Source organism: Centroberyx gerrardi, chromosome 8, assembly GCF_048128805.1.
Source record: "Centroberyx gerrardi isolate f3 chromosome 8, fCenGer3.hap1.cur.20231027, whole genome shotgun sequence".
Taxonomy (NCBI): domain Eukaryota; kingdom Metazoa; phylum Chordata; class Actinopteri; order Beryciformes; family Berycidae; genus Centroberyx; species Centroberyx gerrardi.
The window spans coordinates 6,088,154-6,113,696 of NC_136004.1; the positions used below are offsets into that span (position 1 = coordinate 6,088,154).

At 42.8% G+C, this 25,543-nt stretch overlaps 1 protein-coding gene across 3 annotated transcripts in view; it reads left to right on the forward strand.

Annotated features, from left to right (window-relative positions):
• The window catches only part of zmat4a (zinc finger, matrin-type 4a), an 86,075-nt gene extending 60,839 nt beyond the window's left edge, over positions 1–25,236 (forward strand). Inside the window, exons 5-6 of one of the 3 annotated variants that reach the window (XM_078285097.1) lie at positions 10,959–11,180; positions 25,136–25,236. In XM_078285097.1, coding sequence (XP_078141223.1) covers positions 10,959–11,180; positions 25,136–25,236 — 323 coding nt within the window. The remainder of the gene's footprint in view (positions 1–10,958; positions 11,181–25,135) is intronic. The other 2 variants (XM_078285098.1, XM_071904348.1) reach the window with 2 other exon arrangements.
• The last annotated feature ends 307 nt before the right edge of the window (positions 25,237–25,543 follow it).

Below are 25,543 nucleotides of genomic sequence, written 5' to 3' on the forward strand. Positions count from 1 at the left end.
ATACCAGGGGGTGATGGAAGTCTGGCTGCTGTTGAAATCCGCCGGCAGCTGCTCACCTTGAATCTACTTACAAATTGGCAGTTGTGAGAATAATGAGAGACGGTCACCGGGGGAAACAGTGAACGAGAAGCATCGCAAACATTATATTCTCAGATTGCTCTCGGGTCCAACACCTGAGCACAGTGAGCATCGTGGACGAGAAGAGGGGAACCTTGAGATTTGTTTGTTTACCGTGGCTGGTCGGCACTCCACTTGTCCAAGTAATTGATATGCGCGCCGCAGCTTTGTGTTGTACTTTCTGGTTTCAAATATCCCAACTTTTTCTTTGACTTTGGTGTGAAGTTTTAAGCCGACTGACAAGATGGTGCATTTTTATTTTTTTTACAGTGGTATCATTAATTTAAGTCTCCCACTCTTCATCCATATTAAATTTACCCTGCATTAGTACTGCAACAGCCACTGCAGCTCATGCAGTTTTTTTTTTCTCAAAATAAGTTGTACAATTATTTTGTCTCTTTTGTGTGTGTTAAAGCAGCATTCCACCCTAAATATCTGAGGTCTATTTTGTTTCAGCCTTGTAATTGATTCTATAAGAGAGATCTGATAACACTAATTCATGAGCAACAACTTCATTACTGACTGAACATCCATAACGGGCTATACTTGTAGAATATGATAGTGCAGAATAAGGTGCTAATAAGTGGTTTGTAATGACTAATAAGGAACCAATACGCACTAATATGCATGTTAATAAGCAGCCAATTAATGATGAATGTGTTCCTTAGTATAAAGCGTTTGCTGGCTTTTAGTTCCATAGATATTTGGTTGTTATTTGATTTGATTTAAAAAAAAAAAAAAACCTCACTAATGAAAATTACATTTTCACAGCAGTGTCCCACTGTGAGGCTTTTGCCTGAGCTGTTTTTTTTTTTTTAGTCTTCATTATTCCACTGAGATGTATTCAACACTGTTTCCCTCCCTTCTGCCCAATGCATGCTGGGAGATGCTCCAGCCCCCCCGTGACCCTGAATAGATGTAAGCGGGTGAAGAAAACGAATCAATGAATGAAGGAGTGAATGGAATAAATTTCCTCTGGATGACGCCATTCAGAGGACAAATTCCAATGCATTAACAGCCAGTAAACCGAATGAGTTTTGCAATACAATTTTGGGATATGTGTTAGACCACATGCAGAATAAATTAATTTTGGCTTTGGTTACATTGTGCAATTACAGTTCAATGTGACTTTCTATCATTCAGTTATGTAAGCATGCATTAAATGACTTCTTATGGTCGCATAAAAATGGAATTCTTTGCACATTGCTAATGGATCTTCATAGAAGTGGTCAGATATGGAAGTGATCAGGATCAAAATTCTATATCTTAATGCAGTACAGCCACAATATTCATGCAATGTTAAGAGATAGAGAGGGAAAGTGGAGAAGAAGCAACGCATACGAAGCAACGCTTTGTGTTCAGGTGAAGTGTACCTACAGTGTAAAATGTTCATGTAGTGCAGGGGTTCTCAATGTGGGGTCCGGGGCCCACCAGGGGTCCTTGCGGAGGTTCCAGGGGGTCCCCAGCAACTTTATGAACAGTTAAACTTCACCATTGTTTAATTTACAAGAAGTTAACACAGTTAGAGAATGTAGAAGAATGACTGTTTTGATCACAGTTTCACTGTTATCTCTCTACCAACAATACAGATAGTCATGGAATTCTGGACAAAATCATATCTAACAATAAAAATGTTCTCAGATTCTGGTTCAAGAGACAAAATCTCATCAAATGGGGGTCCTACTGTGGCTCTAATGTGAACTAAATTAGGGGTCCTTGATATGAAAAAGGTTGAGAATCACTGATGTAGTGTATTGCAAATCTAAAAACAAAAGCAGAAGCAGGGTATGCAGTATGCAGGCTGGGTGCAGCAATGCATCTTGGGGTCTTTTTCTTGTTTGGAGATACCTGCCTCTAACCACCAGGCCCTCCTGCCAGCCTTAAATATTTCAGCACTAGTTCGCCCCCCCAAAAAAACATTGAAAGAGCAGTAGCACAAACACTATATTGGTACATATTGTTTGCCCTCGCCTGACCCAGTCTGAAAGCAAATCAATAAAGAAATGATACGTCTTGGCGTTCATATTGCTGCCATTTCACTGGCTGAGTGCAGCAGTGGAAGAAGCTTAAATTGCTTTATCACCGACACTGTAAACAGCCAATACAAAGGAGTGCAGGGGTCAGATCCACAGCGGCGGTAGTTGGAACAAATATTCCCGTTGTCCCTGCAATGATCATACATGACAGGCAAGTAAAGAGATAAGAGCCGAGGAGGGAAGACAGCATAATGTATAGGCATGCAGTATGTATTCATATGGCTTGTTTTGGACTGGAAGGATTTGGTGGGAGGCAGAGTGGAGGCTCTGGCACACACACACACACACACACACACACACACACACACACATCATCAAGGTGTGGGTCTCCATAACCTGGGTGAGTCTAGATTCGATCTTTTAGTTTTTATCATGATTAATAGAGAGCAAAGATCAAGCAGAAACATATTTGGAAGCATTCAGGACCAGTGTTCCCTTTAAGATGATAGTTTGGTGAAAATTGATCTCATTGACCAAATAATAATATCTTGTCATCTTGTCAGTCATCAGTCACTGCTCCACTTTGCTCCCAGAAATTCAATGCAGGTTTCAAAGTGTCGGTGGTGAATGATATGAGATGCAGGAACGTTGCCATAGCTTTAGTTTAATTGACGCCTCTGATTTTATTTTGCTCTCAACTTTGGTCGTTTGCTGGTGATATAGTGCTCACACGAAGCCCTTTGCTATTTGCTCTCTCTGCCACATGTCACTGACAGATACAGCCATTAAGCATGCCATCTGTGGCCAATGGTCCAGAACAGAGGCAGCGCCGGTCCCAGCCGAAGGAGGCGATGACAAAGCTATCAATCGCATTGACACCCAGCAAACTACAGGGACCCTGCAGAACCTCCTCCCCACCTGACAGACACATTACACACACACACACACACACACACACATTTGCATATGCATCAGAGTTGGCAAAGTTGTAGAACTTGGTTAAACTTACTCCTCTGATAAAAATGTTATCCTTGCTATCTACAGTTACTGATGTGGGTTTTTGAAGGCTGATATTGTAGCCAATATTTTGCGCCGATATTCAACATCTTTAAATTTGACAATTTTCGTCCCTAAAAAGTAAAATAAAAATCACAACTATTCAGTGTTTCTCCCAGAATTTTATTCTTGTCAGGGTGGAAAAGCCTCTGAAACAGCTTTTAGACCATCATGGGACACTAAAACTCTCCATTGAAACCCAGGATAATAATAATAATAATGAAACAAATATTCATGCATGTGTGGAATCCAATCCAAATGTTTCATTAGAATCAGTTCAGTTCTCTTCCCATAGACAACCAGTTTAATTTTGGTCAATAATATGATAAATATGTAAATCAATCAAACCGCATCATATCCATCATCAATATATTAGTTTAACCCTAGTCCACACACACCATGTCATGTGTATGCATACAGTATAGGTGCACTTATAACGACATAAGATGCATTAAAGGAAAAGACTGGGTTCAGTCTGTTGTTTTTGTCTCGTTAAACGCTCCACACTCCCCGTATCACTGTTGAAATGAGAGAAAAAGAACGGGTCGCTTCGGATTGAACCTGTTTTATCTTCTGAAGTGATCATTTCAAGCACCTCTGTTGTACAGCGCCCAGATCTGCCACAAATAGAAAATGTCAGGAAGATAAATCCAGGGCAGCAGGAAGCCCAGACTATTGATTTCTACATAAGTAACGTCAGCGGAGCGGCGGTGTGCCTCCGCTGATCCGCTCGCCTCTCGGGACCCTCTGTTGTTCCAGCCCGCTGTCGGCCGGTATTGCAGAAACACCAAGCATTTTTTTACCCCGTCACCCCTAACACACGGGCGTCCAGCCATACATGGTGCTGTTGACTTCAATTCAACACACACTCTGATGAGCAGGTATCACAGAACAGAAGGTTTACATCATCCTTTATACTGTAGGTAGTGCAGGTTTCATGACTAATGGGTCCATAAAACCTAATCAAAACCCATGATAAACTTAAAAAAATAAATAAATAACATTGTGTAAACTAATTTCAAAATTAACTTTTTGAAGATGCAAGAATTTCATCTCACAGTAGAAATAGATGCATCATGTTTTTTCCCACCGGCTGCATCTTCAGCTATTACACACAGCCTCTATAAGCTAATACATAATCTCCTTTGCCCTTTTAATGGGGCGCTTCCCGCACACAGCTGTGTTAATATGCACATTCTCAGTGACCCATATAGCACGTGCTCACCCACATGCATTTTGAGCTGAATGTTAACCGCCGGTGTGGTGAGCAGTCCTTAGTTAATTCACTTCCTTTCCCTGCATCTCAGGCAGGCTGGCTGAATGTTAATTTGCCATTAGTGTTTTTATATAATCAAAGCCACATGTATTTTACTGTTCTTCCACATGGCTAATTGGATTTCTCTAAGCGCTGTTGCCAATTCATGTTTGCACCTCCTGGCCTGGTTCCAACTGTCTGGGCCGTAAGTACAATAGCTGCCACGAATGTCACTTTCTGTTACATCTGCAGCTTAACGCAGGATATATTTCCCCTGCATTGATGCCAGTTCACTGAGAAGTCATTTGGAGAATCTGCATTCTGTAGTTTAGAAGCTAAAATGTTCACATCATAACATGGCCATGATTCTCTAGCTTCAGACTTCTAGCAGTTAAAGCATATGAATCTTAACTGTAACATTTAAAGGGCCCCATCATTGGGGTATTTTACTGCCCCCTTTATATTTCCATACTATTTTTCAAACTGTCACATGGGCTGACTCAGGATTCAATACTTTTGCATTTTTTTAATATTTATATTTTAGGCATTTAGCTGACGTTCGTATTTAGAGCAACTTGCAATGAGTGCAGAAGCAGAATAAGCTTTAATTCCTAAGTCACCAAAAACTGTAAGCAACTAAAAATGGTCACTAAGGTCAGGACCTTAGTGCCCTTACAGTATTGAGTGTTAGGAAAAGCAATAGGAGAGATTTTTTGAGAACCTCACTAGAGGACAGTTTTCTGGTCCATTTTACTATTGTATGCAGGTCTATTGCCTCTACACCTCCACTGTTATATCAGCCAAACCCCACTTGGCAATGGTGACTTTTATACCACTGTTTGACTCATTTTAAGAAAACACTTCTTTCATGTGCTTCTTGAACTCCACTGAAGTTGGATCACCAAAAACACAGCGAGTTAGCGAGGCTAACACTTTATGTGGATAGTCCAATGTTGATACTGAACTAACTATCAGCTGGCAAAAAGTAAATGTTCAACAAAGTGTCACTTGCCTATTTGGTGCATCTCTACAGACTATGTAACCCTAACCTGACCCCATTTCATAACATTAACCCCAACCCTAACATTAACACTCAATAGACTACTTTTCACAGAATTATGAGTATCACTTGAAGCTCAGTAGACTCTTTAGTGACACATTATAGTCACTTGATAGGAAACTGAGTATCAACATTGGACTATCCAAATAAAGTGCGACCGCTAATGGGGCCATCGTCTTTTTACAGCTCCAAAAACTGCATAAAACGTCCATTCAATTTCTCCAAACGGCTTGTGCAGCATAAACCAAGTGTTTAGTAGCCAAACGACCGCACTGTGAGTCCAAATGTCCAATATTTACCTCATTATCTCCTAGATTTTCCTCCCTAATGATGCTGACTAGAAGACTGCTTGCTACTGTAGGGTGACTGTTGATGCATTCTATAATAAGGTTTTGTCAGTGAGGAAAGTATAGGAGACAATGAGGTAAATAATTGACTTTTAGACCCAAAGTGGAATCAGTGAGTAGATTTAACTATTACATTTAAGCTTTCTGGACTGACACAAGACATGTATTTGCTTGTTTTTGACTGAAGCGGACCTTTAAACTCCCCTTACAAACTGCAAATACAATACTTAAAGTCTCCCACTATAGAAATCCTTGACTTTCCCAGCCTGACCGGACACACAGTCTGCAGTGCAGGTTCAGCATTGTTGGGACGTCACCCTCGCAGATGGTAATAAATCTCGGGGATGGAGATGTTTTGTTTGTTTGCTTGCCGCGGCCCGGCACAGCTTGCAGTGATTCCTCCTCCGAGACAACGGTGAAAAAAATATTGCGTTTCCGGAGTCGTACAGGCAGGGGTTGTTAGGCAGTGGGGGGGGGGGGGGGGGGGGGGGGGATAGAAAGCCCAAAAGGGAAAGGCATTGTAGGAAGAGATAACCGCGTGGATTCAGAGCAACTTTGATCCCTTCTCCTCACAGATGCCGAATCTCCTCCAATTTATAAATTCACGCTAAATAGGTCCGCGCCGTACCACTTCTCCGTCTGCATACCAATGCCACGCAAGGGGGGAATACGGCTTTTAAACACAATGCTGTGAACGAGTGCAGGCGAAAGCCGCGTCGATGCAATGTCCTAGTTCAGCTGGGGAAATGAAACGCAGCATCAATTTAGCATATGGAGCCACTATAGTTTTGCATAGCCATTGTGTGGATGAAAGGAATCCGGGCCCTTTACAGACTCATGTTTTTTAAAAAGATGTGTTTTTACCTTATTTAACCAGGCAGGTCAATGGAGAGCAAGTTCTTTTTTTTTTTTTTACACGAAAGGCCTCCTGGAGCAGAATATGGAGAACATAGAATAGAAGAAAATAAATAAATGAGAACAAGCTTGAGAGTGAGACAGCTGACAGAGCCGACACAATGTACTGTAGGATAAAGACCGAGCAGCAGAGCGATCTGAAAGACTGTGTTATTCCTTTCAACCTGGTTTCTGATGCAACAGCCCTACGTTTGCTGCAGTGCTGCCTCACCACTCCAATGTTGGTGGGTCTCTTTACCAGAGGGTTTATGTGATCTTAAAAGCCATTCTATAAATTCAATATGAAAATACGGTTGTTTATGTTTTCCTCAAGTCTTGTAAAGTTGCCTTTTTGAAAATGTAAAGTTTCCATCTGACAACTTTGGTATGCATCTCCCTGGTGACACAAATGCTGTGAACATGGCTTATTATTTCCATATAAAATGTCAGTTCTGAAGGACGGGAAGCCCACTATCAGCTTCAGAATCATCACTTTAATTCCCATGTTCAATAAAGGATTTGTCTGGATGACACTGATAGAGAAACATATTGGCAACTTACAGGGTTTAACAGTACATATTGGCACATGTTTGGTACAGTGACAACAGGATCTCGCATATAAAACAAAGGGACAGTAGGATTTACAGTACATTTCACTCCACATGCTGTATGTGAGGGTCAGACTGATATATTAGTTTTCTTATACTATATTGGGCCGATATTGGCCTTGTAATAAAAACCAGCCTGTCAGTGTTGTTCACCGCCGATATGATGGAGATGAAGATATATGATTTTACTCAAGAGTCTGCAGTGAAACCTGCCTCACCCGGCCTTAAGGAGCTGCTAACCCACCTAAAAGAATTTCATTAGTCTGGGTTTCAATGGAGAGAAAGTGTCCCATGATGGTTTAAATGCTGTTTCAGAGGCTTTTCCAGTTAAATTCTGGGGGGAAACACTGAATATTTGTATTGTTTTGGGTTTTTTTGGTATGAAACTGGTCAAATCTAAAGACATTAAATATCCAGAAATATCAGTTATGGTATCAGCCTTCAAAAACCCATATCTGTTGAACACTCAACATTCCAAATCGTACAACACCCATGTTATATAGCACCCCACTGAAATTCAAGATGTGCAAACATGCTGTATGGTAAGTCTGTGTGTTGGACTGCCGCACTCTAGCCTACATCTTCTAATCCGAACCAACAAGCAGAACCGTTCACCCCCACATCTCGTCAGACGGCAGTGAGCTTATCGGGCCAATAAACTGCTGCACTGTGTGTCCGCTGACTAACCGACTACAAGGCTGCCATTATGAAATCTGGCATGTGTGCCGTCTCCTTGACTTGATGATGATAAATCAGGACCATCAGGCTCGGGTGATTCATACCCTTGTGTGCTGATGATTCTCCCAAAAAATGTTCATCTCAGACAGAAATGTCAAAGAAATTGTAACGCTTCAGAAATAAGCCGCAATCCTCTCGGTGCATGTGTTTTGTTTTTTTGGTGTCTTCATGTTCTCAGTGCCAATCAGCTCCGCTACTGTCCTCGTCTGTCCAAAAGCTCATGAGATTCCCCTCGGTTTCCTAAGGAGCGATGACTTTTCGCCAATTTTTTAAAGCGTCCTTTACGCAGCAGGTGCAAACGGTACAATGTCGAAAGCGAGTCGACGCCATCTGCCTCTCGGGCGGCGGCCCCGCCTCCTGAACCGAGCTGAACTCTCAATCAAAGCACAGAGGGGTGTTAAACAGTATGGCTCTAATGATGCGCTAAATGGGAGGAGAGGGCTCCGTTCTTTTACGCGCCCGCTGGGTTATCTATGAGACCGGAGCGAGGCTGCAGTTATCCCCGCCAATAACGCAGGCCGTTATGAGTGAGGAGTTTGCCACCTTTTTTTTTCTTTAGGTAAAACTATCAAAATCTACAACTCTTTTCTCCCGGCCTTCTTTTGATAGATGGCTAGAGCCGCCCAGGCGATAGAGTAATATTTCAGTACTTGTTGACTGTGGTAAAACAACACCGGGACGCGGTTTTGTGAAGGCGGGACCTGAAAGTCTTTCTGATATCAGTTCAAAAACAGTTCCCAAAGCTGTTTTTAATATAAAACTTTGTGCTTGGTTGGGTTGACGTTGAACTTGGCCACCTCCTGCATGCCGCCATCTGTCAAATGCTTGCAGGGATGTGATGGGACCTCTATGTATAGCCCCCCCCCTCACACACACACACACACACACACACACACACACACACACACACACCCCTCACAGGTGCCAGCGGTCACTAGTCCTGTTTTCCCTGGCATGTATAACACTTTTTTTTATAGCTATTTTGTTGACTGAAAATGGCATCTGCCCAAAATACCACTCTTTCAGCTCTTGATCTTTTGAATTTTTAATCAAGCTGGTTGCAGCGGGTTATAATGATGAAATGATGAAATGTGCTACCCACTGGCCATTTGTCTCTGTTTTCCCTGCGTGGCGGTTGAACTTTCGATTGACCCAGAATGGTTTAACGACAATAATAGGGTTTTGAGAAGCAGGCTCGGGTTCTGGATGGGCACTGTAAATGTCACAGTCGCAATTATCAGTGTCATGGAGGTGGCCTTTCTGAATAATTGTTGGGCATGGTCAGCCCGGCAGATTTCAGAGGAGGCTGTTAATACCAGCGCGGCCCACGGGGATTTTTTGATCAAATTTGGGATGCGGATGCTTCAGCTGTCTGTAAATTAGAAGTATTATTGTACACTAGATGAGGTTAATGCTCATATGTCACCATAAAGATAATAATGCTTATACTGTCAGGACATTTGTAACATTTTGTAATAGGGCATTTGTATGTAATATGTTTCATTTTAAGGTGCAGATAGTCTAAAGGAGACTCATACGACTTCTACTACTACCTCTACTAATGCTACTGCTACTACTGCTACTACCACTATTACTACTACTACAAGTACTACTACTAACAACAACAACAACGATAATAATAATAGTTGGAATCAATGTATAGCTGAGTAAACAGAAGAATGCAAAGTATGACGTTACATCTTTCTTTTGGAATTAATAATTCCCCTCTCTTTTGTTCTCTGGCTCCTCTGTCATTCCCCACAAACAAAAATATATTTCACACTCTTTGAGTTTCCTACAGCCTCTAAATTCTCCATTTGACATTCTGCCATCGCTCTCTCTGCTCCGGCACGTAATTGCCTGAATGTGTTGCTGTCTAAACCAAGGGCTTTGTTATCAAGTTATGTGCCATATATGCCAGAAGTGCCAAAACAGTCGTGACGGACTATTAATAAAGTATTGGTCCACTCCAGATTTAAAGCGACCCGCTGTAGTTTCCTTACTGTCTGGGAAAGTGTGCAGAGTAGGTGGGTCATTTGGAGACTTGGTGATTTACATATGTGGGGCAGTGAAGTCAGTCATTGTAAGTCACTCTGGATAAGAGCATCAGCTATGTGCTTAATGTAAAATGTAATGTAAATATCAACTCTGCTGTACCAATGTCAAGTCCTGACTGCAATTATAGTTTGGTCTTTCATAGAAGAACAGAGGTTGAAGAACAGAATGCTGACAGTTAAGGTTCTATACATTGCATCTCCCCTATGTTATTCGCTGGAGTTGCCACTGTGATATGTTGACTGGTTCAGTGGCACATAATGGCACATCGGTAAATGTTGACTTAGGGTGGGCCAAGCACTCGAGTGTTAAAACTGATTAACTCGATAGTGCAGTTTTGTGTAGGGGAACGCTCGGTGCGGCGGGACGCTCGTTCGGGGGTTAATGGCGGCATCCATGCATGAAGGCACAAGTGGGCAGCCGCGAGAAGAGCAGGCTCTTTATTCCGTTTGCCAAGTACAATTTAGGTTTTCCTCTTCAGGCGTTTAATGGAGATAACAGCTTGTTATTCAGAGGCCTGCACTAGCATGGCCGCAGTCGCACTGTTACATCGCAGCTGATCGGTGCTCATTAAAGCCCTCGCATTGTTCTCTGTCTCCTGGCTACAAACCTCCGCTTCAACAAGCTAAGTTATATTTCTAGGCTTTGTTGACATGCCCTTAGTAGTCTGGTTGTATGTTTGACTATGTATTTGATTAAGAAAAAGTCAAAAATGTTGCTGCATTAGTCTCTTCTCTTTTCACCTCGACTTAAATACATATCTTGTTTTCAAAATTAAGTTTTAAGCTGTACAAAGCTATTTTATGCTTATATTCTGCATGACCTCAGTTTGTGATTTTTTTTTCCCTTCAGAGGTGCCTCCCAGTCCTGTGAAGAGCTCCCCAGAAACGACCCCCATGACCTCTCCGCGACAGCGCCGGGACTCGGACCGCTACTGCCAGCTATGCAACGCCTGGTTCAACAACCCCGGCATGGCTCAGCAACACTATGATGGCAAAAAGCACAAGAAGAACGCCGCCAGGGCGGACCTGCTGGAGCAGCTGGGCAAGACCCTGAACATGGGCGAGATGAAAGGTATGGAGAGGCGCAATGCATCACTGATAGTGGTACTGACCTATGGTATGAATTACAATTCCTCTCGTTATTGTAAGTTAGCAGCTTTTTTGTGCACTTGTACTTTTTTGAGGCGTATCTGAAGTCAGAAGTATTGTACATCACTACATTTTAAATCACATCCATTACAGAATGCAAATTTTTGTCTCCATAACCATGCAGTGGTTATGGAACCTCACCATATCTGACCAATGTGACCAATCATTAACATTGTGTGCAATTTATGAGTGGGAAGTGCTGAACCCCAGGGAACTCCACAGGCTCGTGTGAGAAAAAGAAGAAAAATGAAGTTCCTGGAAGATCATATTCAATACGTAGATCATTGAACGCTCATAAGCCATTGTCCCCGTAAATATCTGATAAAATATGAATTCCCTTACTCATCCACTCTGGGAATGAGAAAGGTTTATTATCTGTGAGAAGTGAATAGTTATGAAATAATAGAGAGTGAGTGTGCCATTTAAAGACTGTATAAGGGTATTTTTTCACAGTTCGCTTTTTGCCAGTTGGCTCTTTTCACAGGAATGTTTGAGTAAACCGAATCTTGTAATCTGGGTGGTAAAGCTAAATTTTCTTCAGTTGGTCTCCAAGAGACAGCAGCGCAAGGGTCGGATCATACTGAGAGTGGACGTAAGGCAAATGCCCAGTCATAAAGTGGTGATGAAAGACCACCAAATGTCGTACTACATTGCGTGGTAAAAAATTGAATACAGGGTTGCTTCCCTTTCCATATGAATTTTGAAACCAGGGAGTGAAGTTTGTCCCAAAAGCCCATGGGAGGTGAGAGGGGAATCAATAAAATAAATAAATCAATAAAAATTAACGTGGGGACATCCATCTTAAAAATTGAGATACAAGCTTGTAGAGAGTTTGGGAGATGTGACTAACGATCAAGATCTGCATCAATTCGGCTATATATATATATATCTCGATGCAATGGAATGTGTAGATGGGAAGATTTCTATGCTGACGTTAACTACAAGGTTAACGTAACATTATCAAAGACTGCACTTCTCTCGCTAGCTCTTCTAGTCAACATTAGCATATTAGCAATCCATGGCATTAAGCGACGGAGAAGCTCCTTTGGTTTTAGCTGCAAAACTTCTTGCCTCAGTGACTTGCTGTAAGTCAGTTTATGAAGCTAGCTCAACAGTACACATAAAAATGTCTGACCATCCTGGAACATTGATTTGAAAGGCAATGACCAATCTATCCTTTCAAATTCTGTGGTCAAGGTGTTGGATAAGCATATTTATTGACATTGGTATTGACCAGTCGGAGCTACACTGTTGAGTAGCAGTATATGCATTGTGCCGGTGTACATTGTGCCATGAGTACAAGTGAACGTAGTCATCAGTTCATTTGACTGGTGTCAGAAGTGCTTTGGTAAAAGTGGAAGATAGTAGACAAAAGAACAGAATGCCAAAGTTAAATCCACCCGACAGCTTTAAGCTAGAGGACTCAGGGAGCAACAAGTGTGAACAATGTGGCAAAATGCAGAAAATGCAGCAAAAAAGGTCACTGGAAGAGAATGTGCCACTCTAAGTCAGCAAGAGAAGTTACAGCTAATGAGAGAGGAGGGCTTTTAGGCGCAGTGAGTAAGAAAGATGAAAGCAGTGCAGAGCATTGGACTGTCGCGCTAGATATAGGACGCACACCTGTCAAGTTCAGAATCGATACCGGTGGAGACGTAACTGTCACGAACCTAAAGACTTTCAAAGCACTCCAGCCAAAGAGACGGCTTGTCAGATCAAAGATAACCTTAGATAGTCCTGGGAGGTCACTGTACATGAGGAGAGAAAATACATGTTCACTATTTCTGCTGTTCCAGGAGATTAATGGAGGCAGAAACCAGGTATCCACAAGTAGAAAAAATGCTTAGCGGGAGTCGTGTCTGTTGGGCATGGATAGATTCAGGCTAGTCAAAACCACAAGCCTCTCGTCCCATTAATTAACAGTAAAGACTTGGATACAGTGCTGATAAGATGTCAGAGACTCTTACTGAGCCTGATGCGGTTTAATGCCAAAGCAGAATATGCACCAGGCAAAACTTTGACAAAACCTTGGCAAAACCATAGCTGACGCATTATCACGTAGCCCACTATGTCCTCATAACGCACAAGGGAACGGACCCGCACTGTCCAAACAGCGAAACATATCCTGATACAGGACCCCTGTTAGCCTCATGTCATCACCGACAACTACAAGCAGAAAGCAAAATAATATTGGGAACACTTTGTTGGGCCAGAGTTGCCAGGTCTGCGGTTGTCCCGCTAAACTGGGCTAGTGGGTGTTGTGTTTTTGGGATACTTTTTGGACGTGCTTGATCGTGTGTGTGTGTGTGTATGTGTGTGTATGTGTGTGTGTGTGTGTCTGTGTGAGTGAGTGAGTGAGTGAGTGAGTGATTGAGTGTGTGGCTACACAGAGGACCACATCAGTTTTCCTCCATTTAAATCCACTGCATTTGCTATTTGAAAGATTAGATTAATATTGATTGCTTGGGAAGGTTTAAATCCCTAGTCTAGTTAACATCACAAATAAAGAATCTTTAAAATAAAGATAAATGCTGATTAATCTTTTTGCAGTAGCATTCGATCTAAAAATACAATGAAAAGCAAATGCTGGCAGGTATATTTTTGGGAGCTTTGTGGACGGGTTTTCAGTGATTCTTGGGTTGGAAAATTTTGCCTGACCTGGCAACCCTGTGTTGGGCAATCTATCTAGCTGCCTGACAGACTGCCTCCGACTGCTTTGCTTCCTGTCAGGCATCTGGCATCGTGTGGCACTCTTTAGGCCGCCTGACAGCTTGCTTGGCTTCCTGGGAGGCTTAATGTGTCATTCTGCTGCCTAAGAGACTGCTTGTATTGTTTCACCGTCTGTAGCTAGTATCACTTTGTACCTGCTGCCTTTGAGGAATCAATTGTGAAATGCAGAATGCAGAATATCACTGAAGTGTGTGTTCTCATGTATAATCACTACTAGGGATACAACGGTGGTTATTTTTAAGAAGCAACCATGTAGCCTAAAGTATCAGCACTTCAGCAAAACTTTTAGCTACTAGGTTAGCTAGCTGAGTAGTTTGCTCATCACTTGCAGAAAAAGGTTTGCCGGCGTTTGGCAGCCTTGTAGGAGGCCGCTGCCTGACAGACCTTACTGAGGGGAAAAAAGTCCCTCGGGCTCAAATTTATCCATGATAGTAGTTTAGCTAACATTAATCAAAAAGCCATCCATCCAGCTACAGTATTAGGTGTAATACAGTATTGGTTTGCTTTAGCCTGGTTGTTTAGCTTAGCTAGTTGGATAGCTAATAGCAAAAGAAACAATGTAGTAATTATAGTTATTGAATAATGACGATGGGCATGTTGAGCTTTTTTCACTTCCAGGTTGACATGAATTTTTTTTTAACTTATTTTTAGAAAGCTCAACATAGTCTCTAAGCATGTCCTACAATATCACATATTGAACTCTCTGCCCTCTCACTGTATGTCTGTTTTAGAAACTCAGTAGCCTAACTTTTATCACATTTTAAAGAGATATACTTTTAGGGGCGATACTTCTAAATAAGATGCTTTTTAATTTAACGTGCTTAAGTAGGCTATTTTGGTACTCTTTCCATCCCTTTCCAGTTCTGTGCCATAATCTGCAGGTTCATTACACCCAAACGCTACAGCAGCTTATTTCACAAACCAACCTCCAAGTGTGTTAATTAATGAAATCTGTAGTATTTGGTTTGGTATGAAAACCTGCAGACACTTCCATGACACGGGACTGGACACCACTGGCTTAGAGGGAACATTGGTATCAACCTCTTTTATTTCACAATGGCTTGGGCTGCAAGTAAGCTGGAGTCACCTAGCTATTGAACAGGGCCACTGTATGTATTTCTAGGGCTTAGGGCATTACCTGATGGGTTGGAGGTATATTAAATATTAGAGCAGGCCTGTGACCGGAAGGTTTCTGGTTTGAATCTCTGGGCTGACTGGCAACATGTAGGCAGAGAAAGTGAGTTACATTCTCCTCTTTCAACATCTACGATCAAGATGCCATTCTCGAACAAAGCCCTTGACCTCTAACTGGCACAACAGTACAAGACTGCTTATGCTTGGCAACTCCCAGGTGTAAATGTATTATATGGATATGTAGAAAGTGCTACTGCAAAAAATGCATGCGTGCTCAGCAAAACCCTTTGCTGGGTTTTAAAAAATGACCCAACTCTGATTCTTTATGGACCTTTTTTGTCTCCCACGGCCTCAGCGCCCAGGACAGCTGTCTTGGTTGTTCCCCCGGCGATGGCCCTGCTATGGACTCTAAGTTATGTAGAATGACAGAGGGAACAGCCATGGCAAGGTGTTATGTAATGACACAGAGGTCTGTCCACCATGGGGCTTCTCATCTCACTCTCAGCGCTCATTGCTGTGGTGTTTCTGCTCTGCTCTTCCCAGAGATCACCTGTCAATCAAACAGTGTGTCCAGTACTGTGACGTCTTGTTCCTTGGATTTCTGTTGATGCAGTTTGAGTTTCTCTTTTCTTTGTCTGTTCAGCCATGGTGGCTATCACTGCTCAAGCTAACTACCCAGTTCTTCTTCTGTTTATTCCAAACACACACCTACATGAGGCCGGGTGTTTGGAACAGTAAATGTAAAAGCTTTCGATAACTGCCTATAGGTTGAATCACTTTTGTGTTATATCAGTCGGTGATAGAGAGCAGCAAAACAGGAATTTCTTAATATGAAAATGTTGCAGATTATTACTTTAATGTAAGCCTTCCATTGGAGAGTTGAAGCAGTTCTTTTCACCGGAGCTGTCAGCATGACTCCCGGTGGAAGCTCGGCGCCTGAGCCTCTAAGTATCCTGAGTCTACAAGCATGTCACAAGCTGTTAATTTTACAGAGGAGGAGGAGAGAACGTTCTCGCTTATCGTCTCCTAGTCACAATATGTCAATAACAATTACACAATATTATTCCAGCCGGTGAAGGGCTGGCTGCCAGCACAGCTGAAGGAGCCCAGAGGTGTTGTAAAGGGCATCGGTGCGTGACCGGACCGAATGGGAGAGATAACTCTTCACAGCTGATTGGACACGGACCCCTGACTCCGGGCCTGATTGGCTCTTTATGTCCGTAGGTACACTGTGGCTGGTTTGAAGGCAAATTGAGTGGTTGCAGTCAGCTCGGCTTTGTCATTTTGGCTATTGAGATTTTGAGCACACAATCTCTGTTTTGAGTGCAGTTTTGGTCCGTGGTCCTGAACGCATACATCCACATACACACACACTACTCAGCACTGCTGTTAAAAGCAAGAGATTTTTTAAAATTCACATCCTCATATGAGCTCTTTCCCTTAGATAGATTGCCTCTGCACCGAAGGCTGCCTCTCCGCCTCTCCACTTGGGAGTAGATGATCCGTTAACTCAAAGCCATCTCCATCTTCAGCTTCATCTCCATTGCACAATGCCTGTTTTGCACTTTGTGTTAGGAGAGACTGATTTGCCAACGTCAACCCAATCATTATGGGGAGGCTGGAAATGTCAGCGTGCTCGCTGCACTATTCAGCACTTGGCCTAATGAGCGTTTCTCTCCGGCGATTATCAATTAGTAATGAAGTGGCAAATCATCCTAACAGGCAAAACTAGCATTGTGAGCCTGTGGATAAGAGAATGGGACCGCAGCAGGCGCATAGCAGGCAGCCGTGCAGGCAGGGCCGGGGATGGGGAGGCTGCCGGATTCATAGGAATGCAGAGCGGCAGCTGGCGGGCCCATCCTTCACAGCGCTACTTGGAGCATTTCCGTCGTTTCCTCTTTTCATCCTCCTCTTTCTTTTCGTTTCCCTCTCTTCTCTCGCCCGTCCGCCATTACCGCTCCCTTTTGTCTGACCTCCAGTGTTGTCCTTGCACACTTCCCGACTCGGCGTCTGATGTGCTGAGAGAAATGTGCGGTCTGACTCTGAAGATTGCCATGTGATGAAATATTCAACGGCTCCTATGGAGGAGGAGGTGCCGCCAGCCCGGGGTCGGCATGCTGTTGTTGTGTACACATCGCAGTGCCGCCGCGTAAAGTCGCTGTCCCTGGCAGCTGAATGAGAGAGAGAGAGAGAGAGAGAGAGAGAGGGGAAGAGAGTGTTCTGCTATATGCATGGTGGGAGGGCAAGCCATTAGCACTCCACTGTTCCTGTGTGTAAACTGTAGAAAGGAGCCTTCAGGGGTCGACTGTACCTGCTCCTCACCCAGCTCTCAGCTCTGACCACAGCACAATCTAAAAAAAAAAAACCTTATTGTTTATTATCCTCTTTTCACTTCGTCATCCTGTGCTTTTCATATCTGCTCCATTTCATCCTCTGTTTGTTTAGACACCCTAAACCATTTTAAATTCACTTTGCCGTCCCCGGGGATTGGGGATGAGCACTCGATTTTAGATTTCCCGACTGACGTCGGACTTCCTGCTTCTCCTCACTTTTTTAAAAGGCGGTCTTTAAATGTTTCATAGCTGCCTGTATATACAGGAGGGGTGTAGAGTAAGTACACTTATGTAAGGTGTACGGTATGAGAAGTATGTAGCCTGTGCATTACTTACACTTGCAGCGTACTATAAAATGGATTGTATAACCCGCATAAAGGATGTCACCCCTCACCTGTGCTGTATTAAGTGCCTTTAAGTGGTATTTAACTTTAGTGGAACATTTACATTTTTAGTGCAAATACCTTTAAATTGGCTGCTCTGGGGATCCATAGTCAGCACACCTTCTTACATCTGGTCTGATTTTTACAGCCTTGTCTAAAAATTGTAATTCCAGCATATTTCCAAACAGGGAAAATGAGATCCAGGGTCTGATTTCCCCTGTATAACTGATGTAAATTTACGCATTTTGTTCAAATTAAATGGAGATAGTGTGGAGATGAGATGTTTTCATGAACTGTAGCATCTAGGATGGTAATGTTTGCAGAAATGTAAATGGAATGGAAAATGAATTGGCTGCAGATCATCCATTTAGACACTAATGTGGACAAACTATGTCAGCGCTTTTCCCCAGAATTGCTGCAGTGTATTCAAGAGAGATAATGTGTTCTTTTCCAAAAGTAACTTTCGGATCTGTCCGGAGATGAAGATAAATAGTCGCAGTCGTAGTTCAGAATACAGTGGGTACCACTTGTTCCCAATTTTCCTTGAAGTATTTTTCATGTAGTGATATTGTCTGAAAGTTTAGTTCAGCTTGTGTTTCCTGCATAGTTTACTGCATAGAATCTGACACAGTTGAACCAGAGTCTCATACTGCTGAAGGCCCTTGGTCAAGGACACATGGTGTCATAGATCACTGCAGTTATCTCAAAATAAAGCAATATAATGAGATGATTGCTGCTTCATTCTTTTTATTGCAACAAGAACATAATGGCGCTGTGATCAGGAGCTCCAACTGTACATGTAGATTGCTTTATCTTTCTTACATTCCATCTTCATACATCAGCTGAATGAGACAGAGAAATGCATACTGTTGTGTTGCAACTGAACAGGTGTAAGGCAGGGTTCAATGTTAAGAATTTTTCCCACTTGTCCAATCAGGCCACCCCTAACATGCTTTCACTGGCCCAGCAGGCAAAAAAAGAAAATAACCACTTTTTCATACTGTGCGTATAAGTAATTTCTAACTATAAAATATTCAGAAAATGCAGCAAAACAATTGAAAAATGAACAAAAAGTCCCTGCTGATTACACTTGGAAAGTTGAACCAATTTCAACTTTCTCACCCTCCATATGTCTGCTTCATTGGCTGTGTCATCTAGTTTGGTGTATTTGTCCAACAAACATCCGCCTTGCTCTCACTGAGAGTGAATGGCAACTAGCGAATCAGCTGCTCCGTCTGAAAGCACCTTAACTCTAAACTGGCATCCAGTCTGATTGGTCAGAAAAAGCACAACAGAGAGGAGAGTGGGCCAATTTGCAAAGCAGAGAGGGTGAGAAATGGTAAGATCGGAAACATTTTCAGTTGACTGACCAGTAAACTAGCCCAAATCATCATAACCGTTGGCAATCCTTGGAACCGCTGATAATGAGATGTAATAGGAGATTTAACGTCCTCTGTGTCTGGTGTCCTTCATAATAGAGCACGATTAGTCTAAACAAGTGTGGATTATCTCCAGTCACACAGTGGATTCTGGGCAACGATGAATAGTTCTTAATGTATACAGTACGAGAACAGGATTGTGGGAGTTGTGTGAAAATTTGCAGCTAAGGTGTGAAAATTCATAATTAATTAGATTTTCACAATAATACAATATTTACCTCCTTTTATTAATGATACTGCTCAATAAAGAACATATATGTTTTGTAGAAAACATTTTAAGTGGTTTAAACCAGAATATAGTTTGGTAGTGTACTGGTATAGTTAGAGTATAGTTAGTATAGAGTTTTGAGCCTTCCAAAAGCCCCAGTGTTAAATCACGCTTTTATCAATACATATTAAAACAAATACAAAAACTACAAAACATGATTTGTCCAGGCCATATCCCGATACCTGTTGTATTGCCACTTCTTCAGTATACACTTGTTGATTCTGGGCTTGCCTTTTCCCTGTGGAACTAATTAACATCACCTTTGTTTTTCTCACATGAGGTACAAGCTTATTTAAATCTAATTCTCTCTACATCACTCTGTCAAGACTCCTGTATTTGTGCACCAGAGAGCCCAGCAGTAGGCCTATACACAGTGCTGTCGTCAGCATAAATTGTGATCTGAGATTGACTTAGAGCATGGGAGATGTCATTTACATATATCAAATACAGCAAAGGACCCAGGCAGCTGCCCCGAGGCAGACCACGCTCCGGCTGAAATGGTTGAGAAAAAGATCCATTGATACAGATGTACTGTGTTCTACCAGTCAGGTGGGATCTCATCCAATCTACAGTGTTTTGTTTAAAATTATAGCATGATAATTTTGACTATAAAAAGTCAAAAGCAGCACTCTGATTTTCTATTATCAATATCAATTAACCATTGATCAGTCATTTCAGTCAGAGCTGTGGCAGCTGATGGGTCTTTACGATAAGCATTATTACCTTCCATATGCTCCCATATCTGATTGCTTACTATCTTTTCTAATATCTTACTAAGAGTAGATAAAGGACTGATAGGTCTGCTGTTCTCTGGGGTAAGAGGTTTCTTGAAATCTTTGGGGATTGGACAAAATTTTACTTATTTCCATACACTTGGAAACTGTCCAGGTTGCATGATGCTATCACTTCTGTACTGTGAGGAAATATCTTTTGAAGGTGAATAATTATCTTCTGACCTATAGTCCATAACCTCCTTTCGAAAGAAGCTGGCATAATAATTGGAAATTTGAGACGGTATGGTCAGCGTCTTTCCATTTATCTGAATATTAGTGATTAGAATGTATTTTTTTTCTTCTTATGATTGAATTTAAGTGCATAGTTGTGAAGTTTTCTATAATTTTGTCTGTCTTTTGTTCTTGCTGCTGGCTTGCAAGCCTGTGCCTCATTCCTGATGTACTCTGATAGGACAGTGATGTAATTTGATAGTGTGTCACCCTGACTGACCTGAATTTGCCTAAAATTCGTAAAAAATCCTAAAAAGAGAAAGGAAACGTACATGGCAGCTAAATCCTACTGCCAGTCATATGCTCACATGAACAGAAACTGTTTGTCTCACGCAGAGATGCAACAGCAACTTGCTCTCTCTTTCTCATTATACCGGTCAGTCAGTTTCTTTTGATTGCACATGCAGCTGTCAAGAGAAGACGTAATGCTATATGATTGTGTCAGTGATCATGGCTGCCTCAAAAAAACACTACATTTAGACCATGGCCAAGCCTGTCAAACACCCCAACCGACAAATTGTGTTTTTCCAGACTCCATCACAGCTGTTAATCGGAGAAACGTTTCTGTCAGATGTGATTTGGCACGTCGTCTCTCTCTCTTTCTCACTTTCTCTCTTTTGCTGCTCTTCCTCCTTGGGGCCCTGCAATCGCAATTCACAAGCTACTGCTCTTGTCTGTGTGTCGTCTCTGCCACTCCCCCCGACCCTAAAATAGATCTCTTACTGTCTTAATAGCAGGCTCAGAGGCTGGCAAATTACAAATAGCTGATCAAGATCCTCTTCAGGAGGACATAGTAAGGGAGGCTTCACCCCCCTGTACACTGTGTCATCTGGCAAGTGGTTAAAGGTCCCATATTCTCCACTTTCCAGTGTTTTATTTTATGTCTTGAGGTCCATTCAATGCTGGGTGTGTGGTGTCATGTACCAAAAACACTCTCAATCCATTTTCCAGTATCTCTCTGAGCCTTACCAAGAACAGGCTGTTTCTGCCGCTCATTAATATTAACGATCCTCTGTTCTGATTGGCTAACCGTTTCAAGAGTGAAACGTGAGACACCGCGGCCCGGTGGCTACAGGTAGGGAAAACTCTCCGGTAATAAACAATGACAACCGCTCAACCACTTTGAAAAAAACACTTTGTTAGTCTATTATTTCTTACAAAAATGCTAATGAGCGAACCTTTGTGACGCCACAAAGTTACGGAAGTCCAAACGGCTCGTTTAGAGGCTCGCTTTTCTAATATGGATTGTGTGGATTTAGTTGGCGACTGTGCGTTTTGATACTTTCACCATGTTTAGAGAGCACATCCAACTCCTTTATAATCACAGAGGCAAGGGAAATCCTGTTTTACACCATATGGGACCTTTAAACACTTTAGATTGGACCAATAGAAGACTAGCCATTTGTTTCCAACTGTTGCCAGTTCTGAACTCACTTGAAAATGAATACTTTTGAGTGATGGTTTCATTCTGAAAATCCATTTCATAAAGCCATTCATTTTGAGATATCCCAGCTGACTCACAGTTGCTAACTGTCATACAGTTGGATGCAGAGCTAGCATATGCTCTTTCAGCCTGGGTGCCCCACTGCAGTCAGAGAGGGGCTGAGCCAAAGTTGCACCATCTGAGCGGGGCAGATGGCTCCTGGTTAATTTAGCGTGAACCCTGGACCTGCACCACCTTTTCCCCGCTCATAAACAGTCCACACAGAGGATTACGCCGCTGATCAATCACGCTGCCACCATCTCTTTGCGGTTCCCTCCAAAAGGCCCGGGCAATAGGTCTCAATTAGCCGAGAGACAACCAGAGATTTACCACAGACAGCCAGTGAAATGACTCAACTCAGCACCCAATAAGAGAGCCCAATCTGCGGCTTATTGGAGAGCGAATGAACAGGCAAACATGGTAGATGTAATTTACTATGGGATTGGATTGTGGTTTATTAACTTCCCAACAGTAGTTTCGAGTCGTGGGGTAGAGGGTATAGCGATGCATTCAAGACTAAAAGGGACTTTTCAGTTTGCCCATGGGGAACTCCTCAGCTGAAGGTTACCTTTGTGAATGGAAGATCAAATGAAGATACGGGATGTCAGACGGCATTTTTATCTGCATGCATCAGCTCTGTATCCTGTTACTCTGCGTTCAGGTAGGGAAAGTTCCGGCTTAACCCGAATAAATGAGACCGCGGAGCACATTTCTCTCCCGAACGCGCTCCCTTCTGGTCTCGGGTGAGGGGACAGTTTCCAAGTTAACCGAAACAAACGACTCTTCCGCGACTCGCCAGCGGAGGCATCAGAAAGTAGGAAGTAACGCAGAGAGGGAGGATGGAGAGGGGAGGGGGTGGGGGAGCGCTACGGAGGCCTGAAGGCTCCCGGTGCTTCATCGCTCATGCGGGGCAGTGGTGTGCCGCAGGTGGCTGGCTGGTGGCTGGCTGGTGGCTGGCTGGGGGGGGGGGGCGCAATCGCTCACCCTTTCGGAAATTGTTTGAGAAGCAAGCTGTCAGAAAGGCCACCGCCGAGCACAGCCCCCGCTGCTTGCTGCAGCACTTTAATGTCAGCTCACGAGTGCGTCGGGGGACACTCGTGCAAAAATTGAAATCTCCGTCCCGGCGGCGGGCCGTCTGACAGGGCGGTTACGGCACAGCTGATCAACAGATGGAGGGGAAGTGAAGGGGGAGAGTTTTGCCCCCCTCTCTCTCTCTCTCTCTCTCTCTCTCTCTCTCTCTCTCTCTCAGGGGTATATTACCCCTTTGTCAAAATGGAGAGGGGAAAACAGCTGACATCAACATCCGAAAAGAAAGTTGTTAGCAAATAGCAAATTTTCGTTAAGGTACAGCAGTTCATGGTTTGGTGCTGCGATGATGTAGAGAAAACAATCATTCGTGGGGGAAATTTGATTGAAGACGGAAGGAGGATATGGAAATTTGATTCAATGAGCGCAGGGTGACATTTATTTTTTCTTGGCCTTTTGCTCCGAGGCATATTTATGGGGGAGTTAACTCAATTGTGAGAGCGAGGCAATCAAGGTGGCCATTTTTCATTCCACACTATCATTAGTAAAACATGACAGCGATTACACAGGTTGCTTATACTCTGAAGCAACAGGGCGCTGGCTCTACCACCATTATCACACACACTGTGGATCTTGTTGATGCTGATTACTTGACTTATATTGACGCCAGCTCACCTCAGAGTCACAGGTACAGACGCAGCTGTGTGGATTCCACTTGTACGCAGGTCATGAAAGCTTTAACATTTGCTGTTCTAAACACCCGGTGTCTGGTAGCTCATTCCCGGGAAAAATCCTCTGGCACACAAGACATGATGTGTTTTATGTTTCTGGTTTGTTTGGAATAAACAGAAGAAGAAGAACTGGGTAGTTAGCATGAGCAGTGATAGCCACCATGGCTGAACAGACAAAGAAAAGAACAGAAACTACAGAAACTCAAACTTCATCAATAAAGACACTAAAGATGACGCCAAAATAAAGGACAACAATCTTGCAGATCACCACTTTAACATTACACATATACATTAAAATTAACTGTAAACATTCAACAGATTGCATGTGATACTTAAGTCTCACATATAAAGGAGAAATGGAAACATAGGCCGAAACATGAAACAAATTCACTGTATATGCAAGAGTGCAATGTGCTGGAGTCTCCCTCTTATGTAAGATCCCCATTCTCTTAAATGCACCAGCATGCATTTCTGCATCTAGGAAGGACTCTTTATCTATGATGGTCTATGGTAAAGTCATTCATGAGATGAGATCATTGTAATTCAAGAAAACAAATTGACGATACAAATTAGACGATAATAGCGGCCATCAAAATCCCATTTCTGTTTCACGTCAAGTTTGACACTTATAAGTGACACTTTCTTTGCAATCCAAGGACTATACATGCTCCTTGGACACAGGTAGGGGCCGATCAACCGGAGCTCTGACGCTGAAAGACTCGAAACACCCCGTGACCTCAAGCTAAACCACTGATCATGTGCCCGTGTGCATCAGAAGACGTACGTACCAACCGCTCTTTTGGCACTGAGCACCTTTTCATAGCGAAATCGATTCGATTCAAATGTCACCCACAGTTCTATCCGGAGGACCGCGGGGTGTTGTCTGTCAACCGCCGCCTTTCAGATGCAGCCATGGATTTTTATTTCCCTGGGATTGGAAGTGCATGGCATTTCGCTGTCTGCACTGCTCTAATTGATTCTCTCCACTCCTCCACCAGGGGCCCGCATCAGCTCAGTCAATCTTGGAGACACACAAGGATACTGACCTACACACTAAAAAACGCATCTGCATCAAGGAAATGGATTTTGCATGATGACAGTTGGCTGACCAGAACCGGCTCAGTGCATTTTGTATTGATTGCGTGTGTAGGATCTGCAAGAGTGAAAGTCATACTCTTGCGTAATGCTTCTTGTAAAATGTTGGATATTTATTTCCGAACCTTACTGTAACTGAGGATGAACGACACACTGAATTGATTAAAAAAAGGCAGGAAAAAACAGTAGGATGATGTGGAAAATGTTTAAGGAAGTCTATTTATGCGGTATATTTGTGTTTGTGTTTGATTCCAGGTCTGAAACGAAGCTATACCTGTGAAGTCTGCAGCGTCACACTGAATTCGGTGGCACAGTACCATGCACATCTGCAGGGCTCAAAGCACCAAAACAAGTGAGTCCATCTTGCACCCTAGCAACAGAGCAAATCTCAGCTTGTTACAATAGATGCTGAGTGCTAAATTCTGCTGCATTAGCATGAGATGTACTGTTTTTGTTCCTTTCATCTGTGCCTTTGAAATCCCCTGCTCCTAAAGGAGGCTTTTGCACCTCAGATACAGTGCAGTCCACATTGCGTGCGTACATGACGCGAGTATTTTCAAGAGAGACAGAAATATCAGACGAGCTCGGCTTGCTGTGCACGTCTTTGGGTCTAGTCTTATTAAAAGCAATTGCTTTAAAAGAGGAAATTTGTCTAATTGAGCC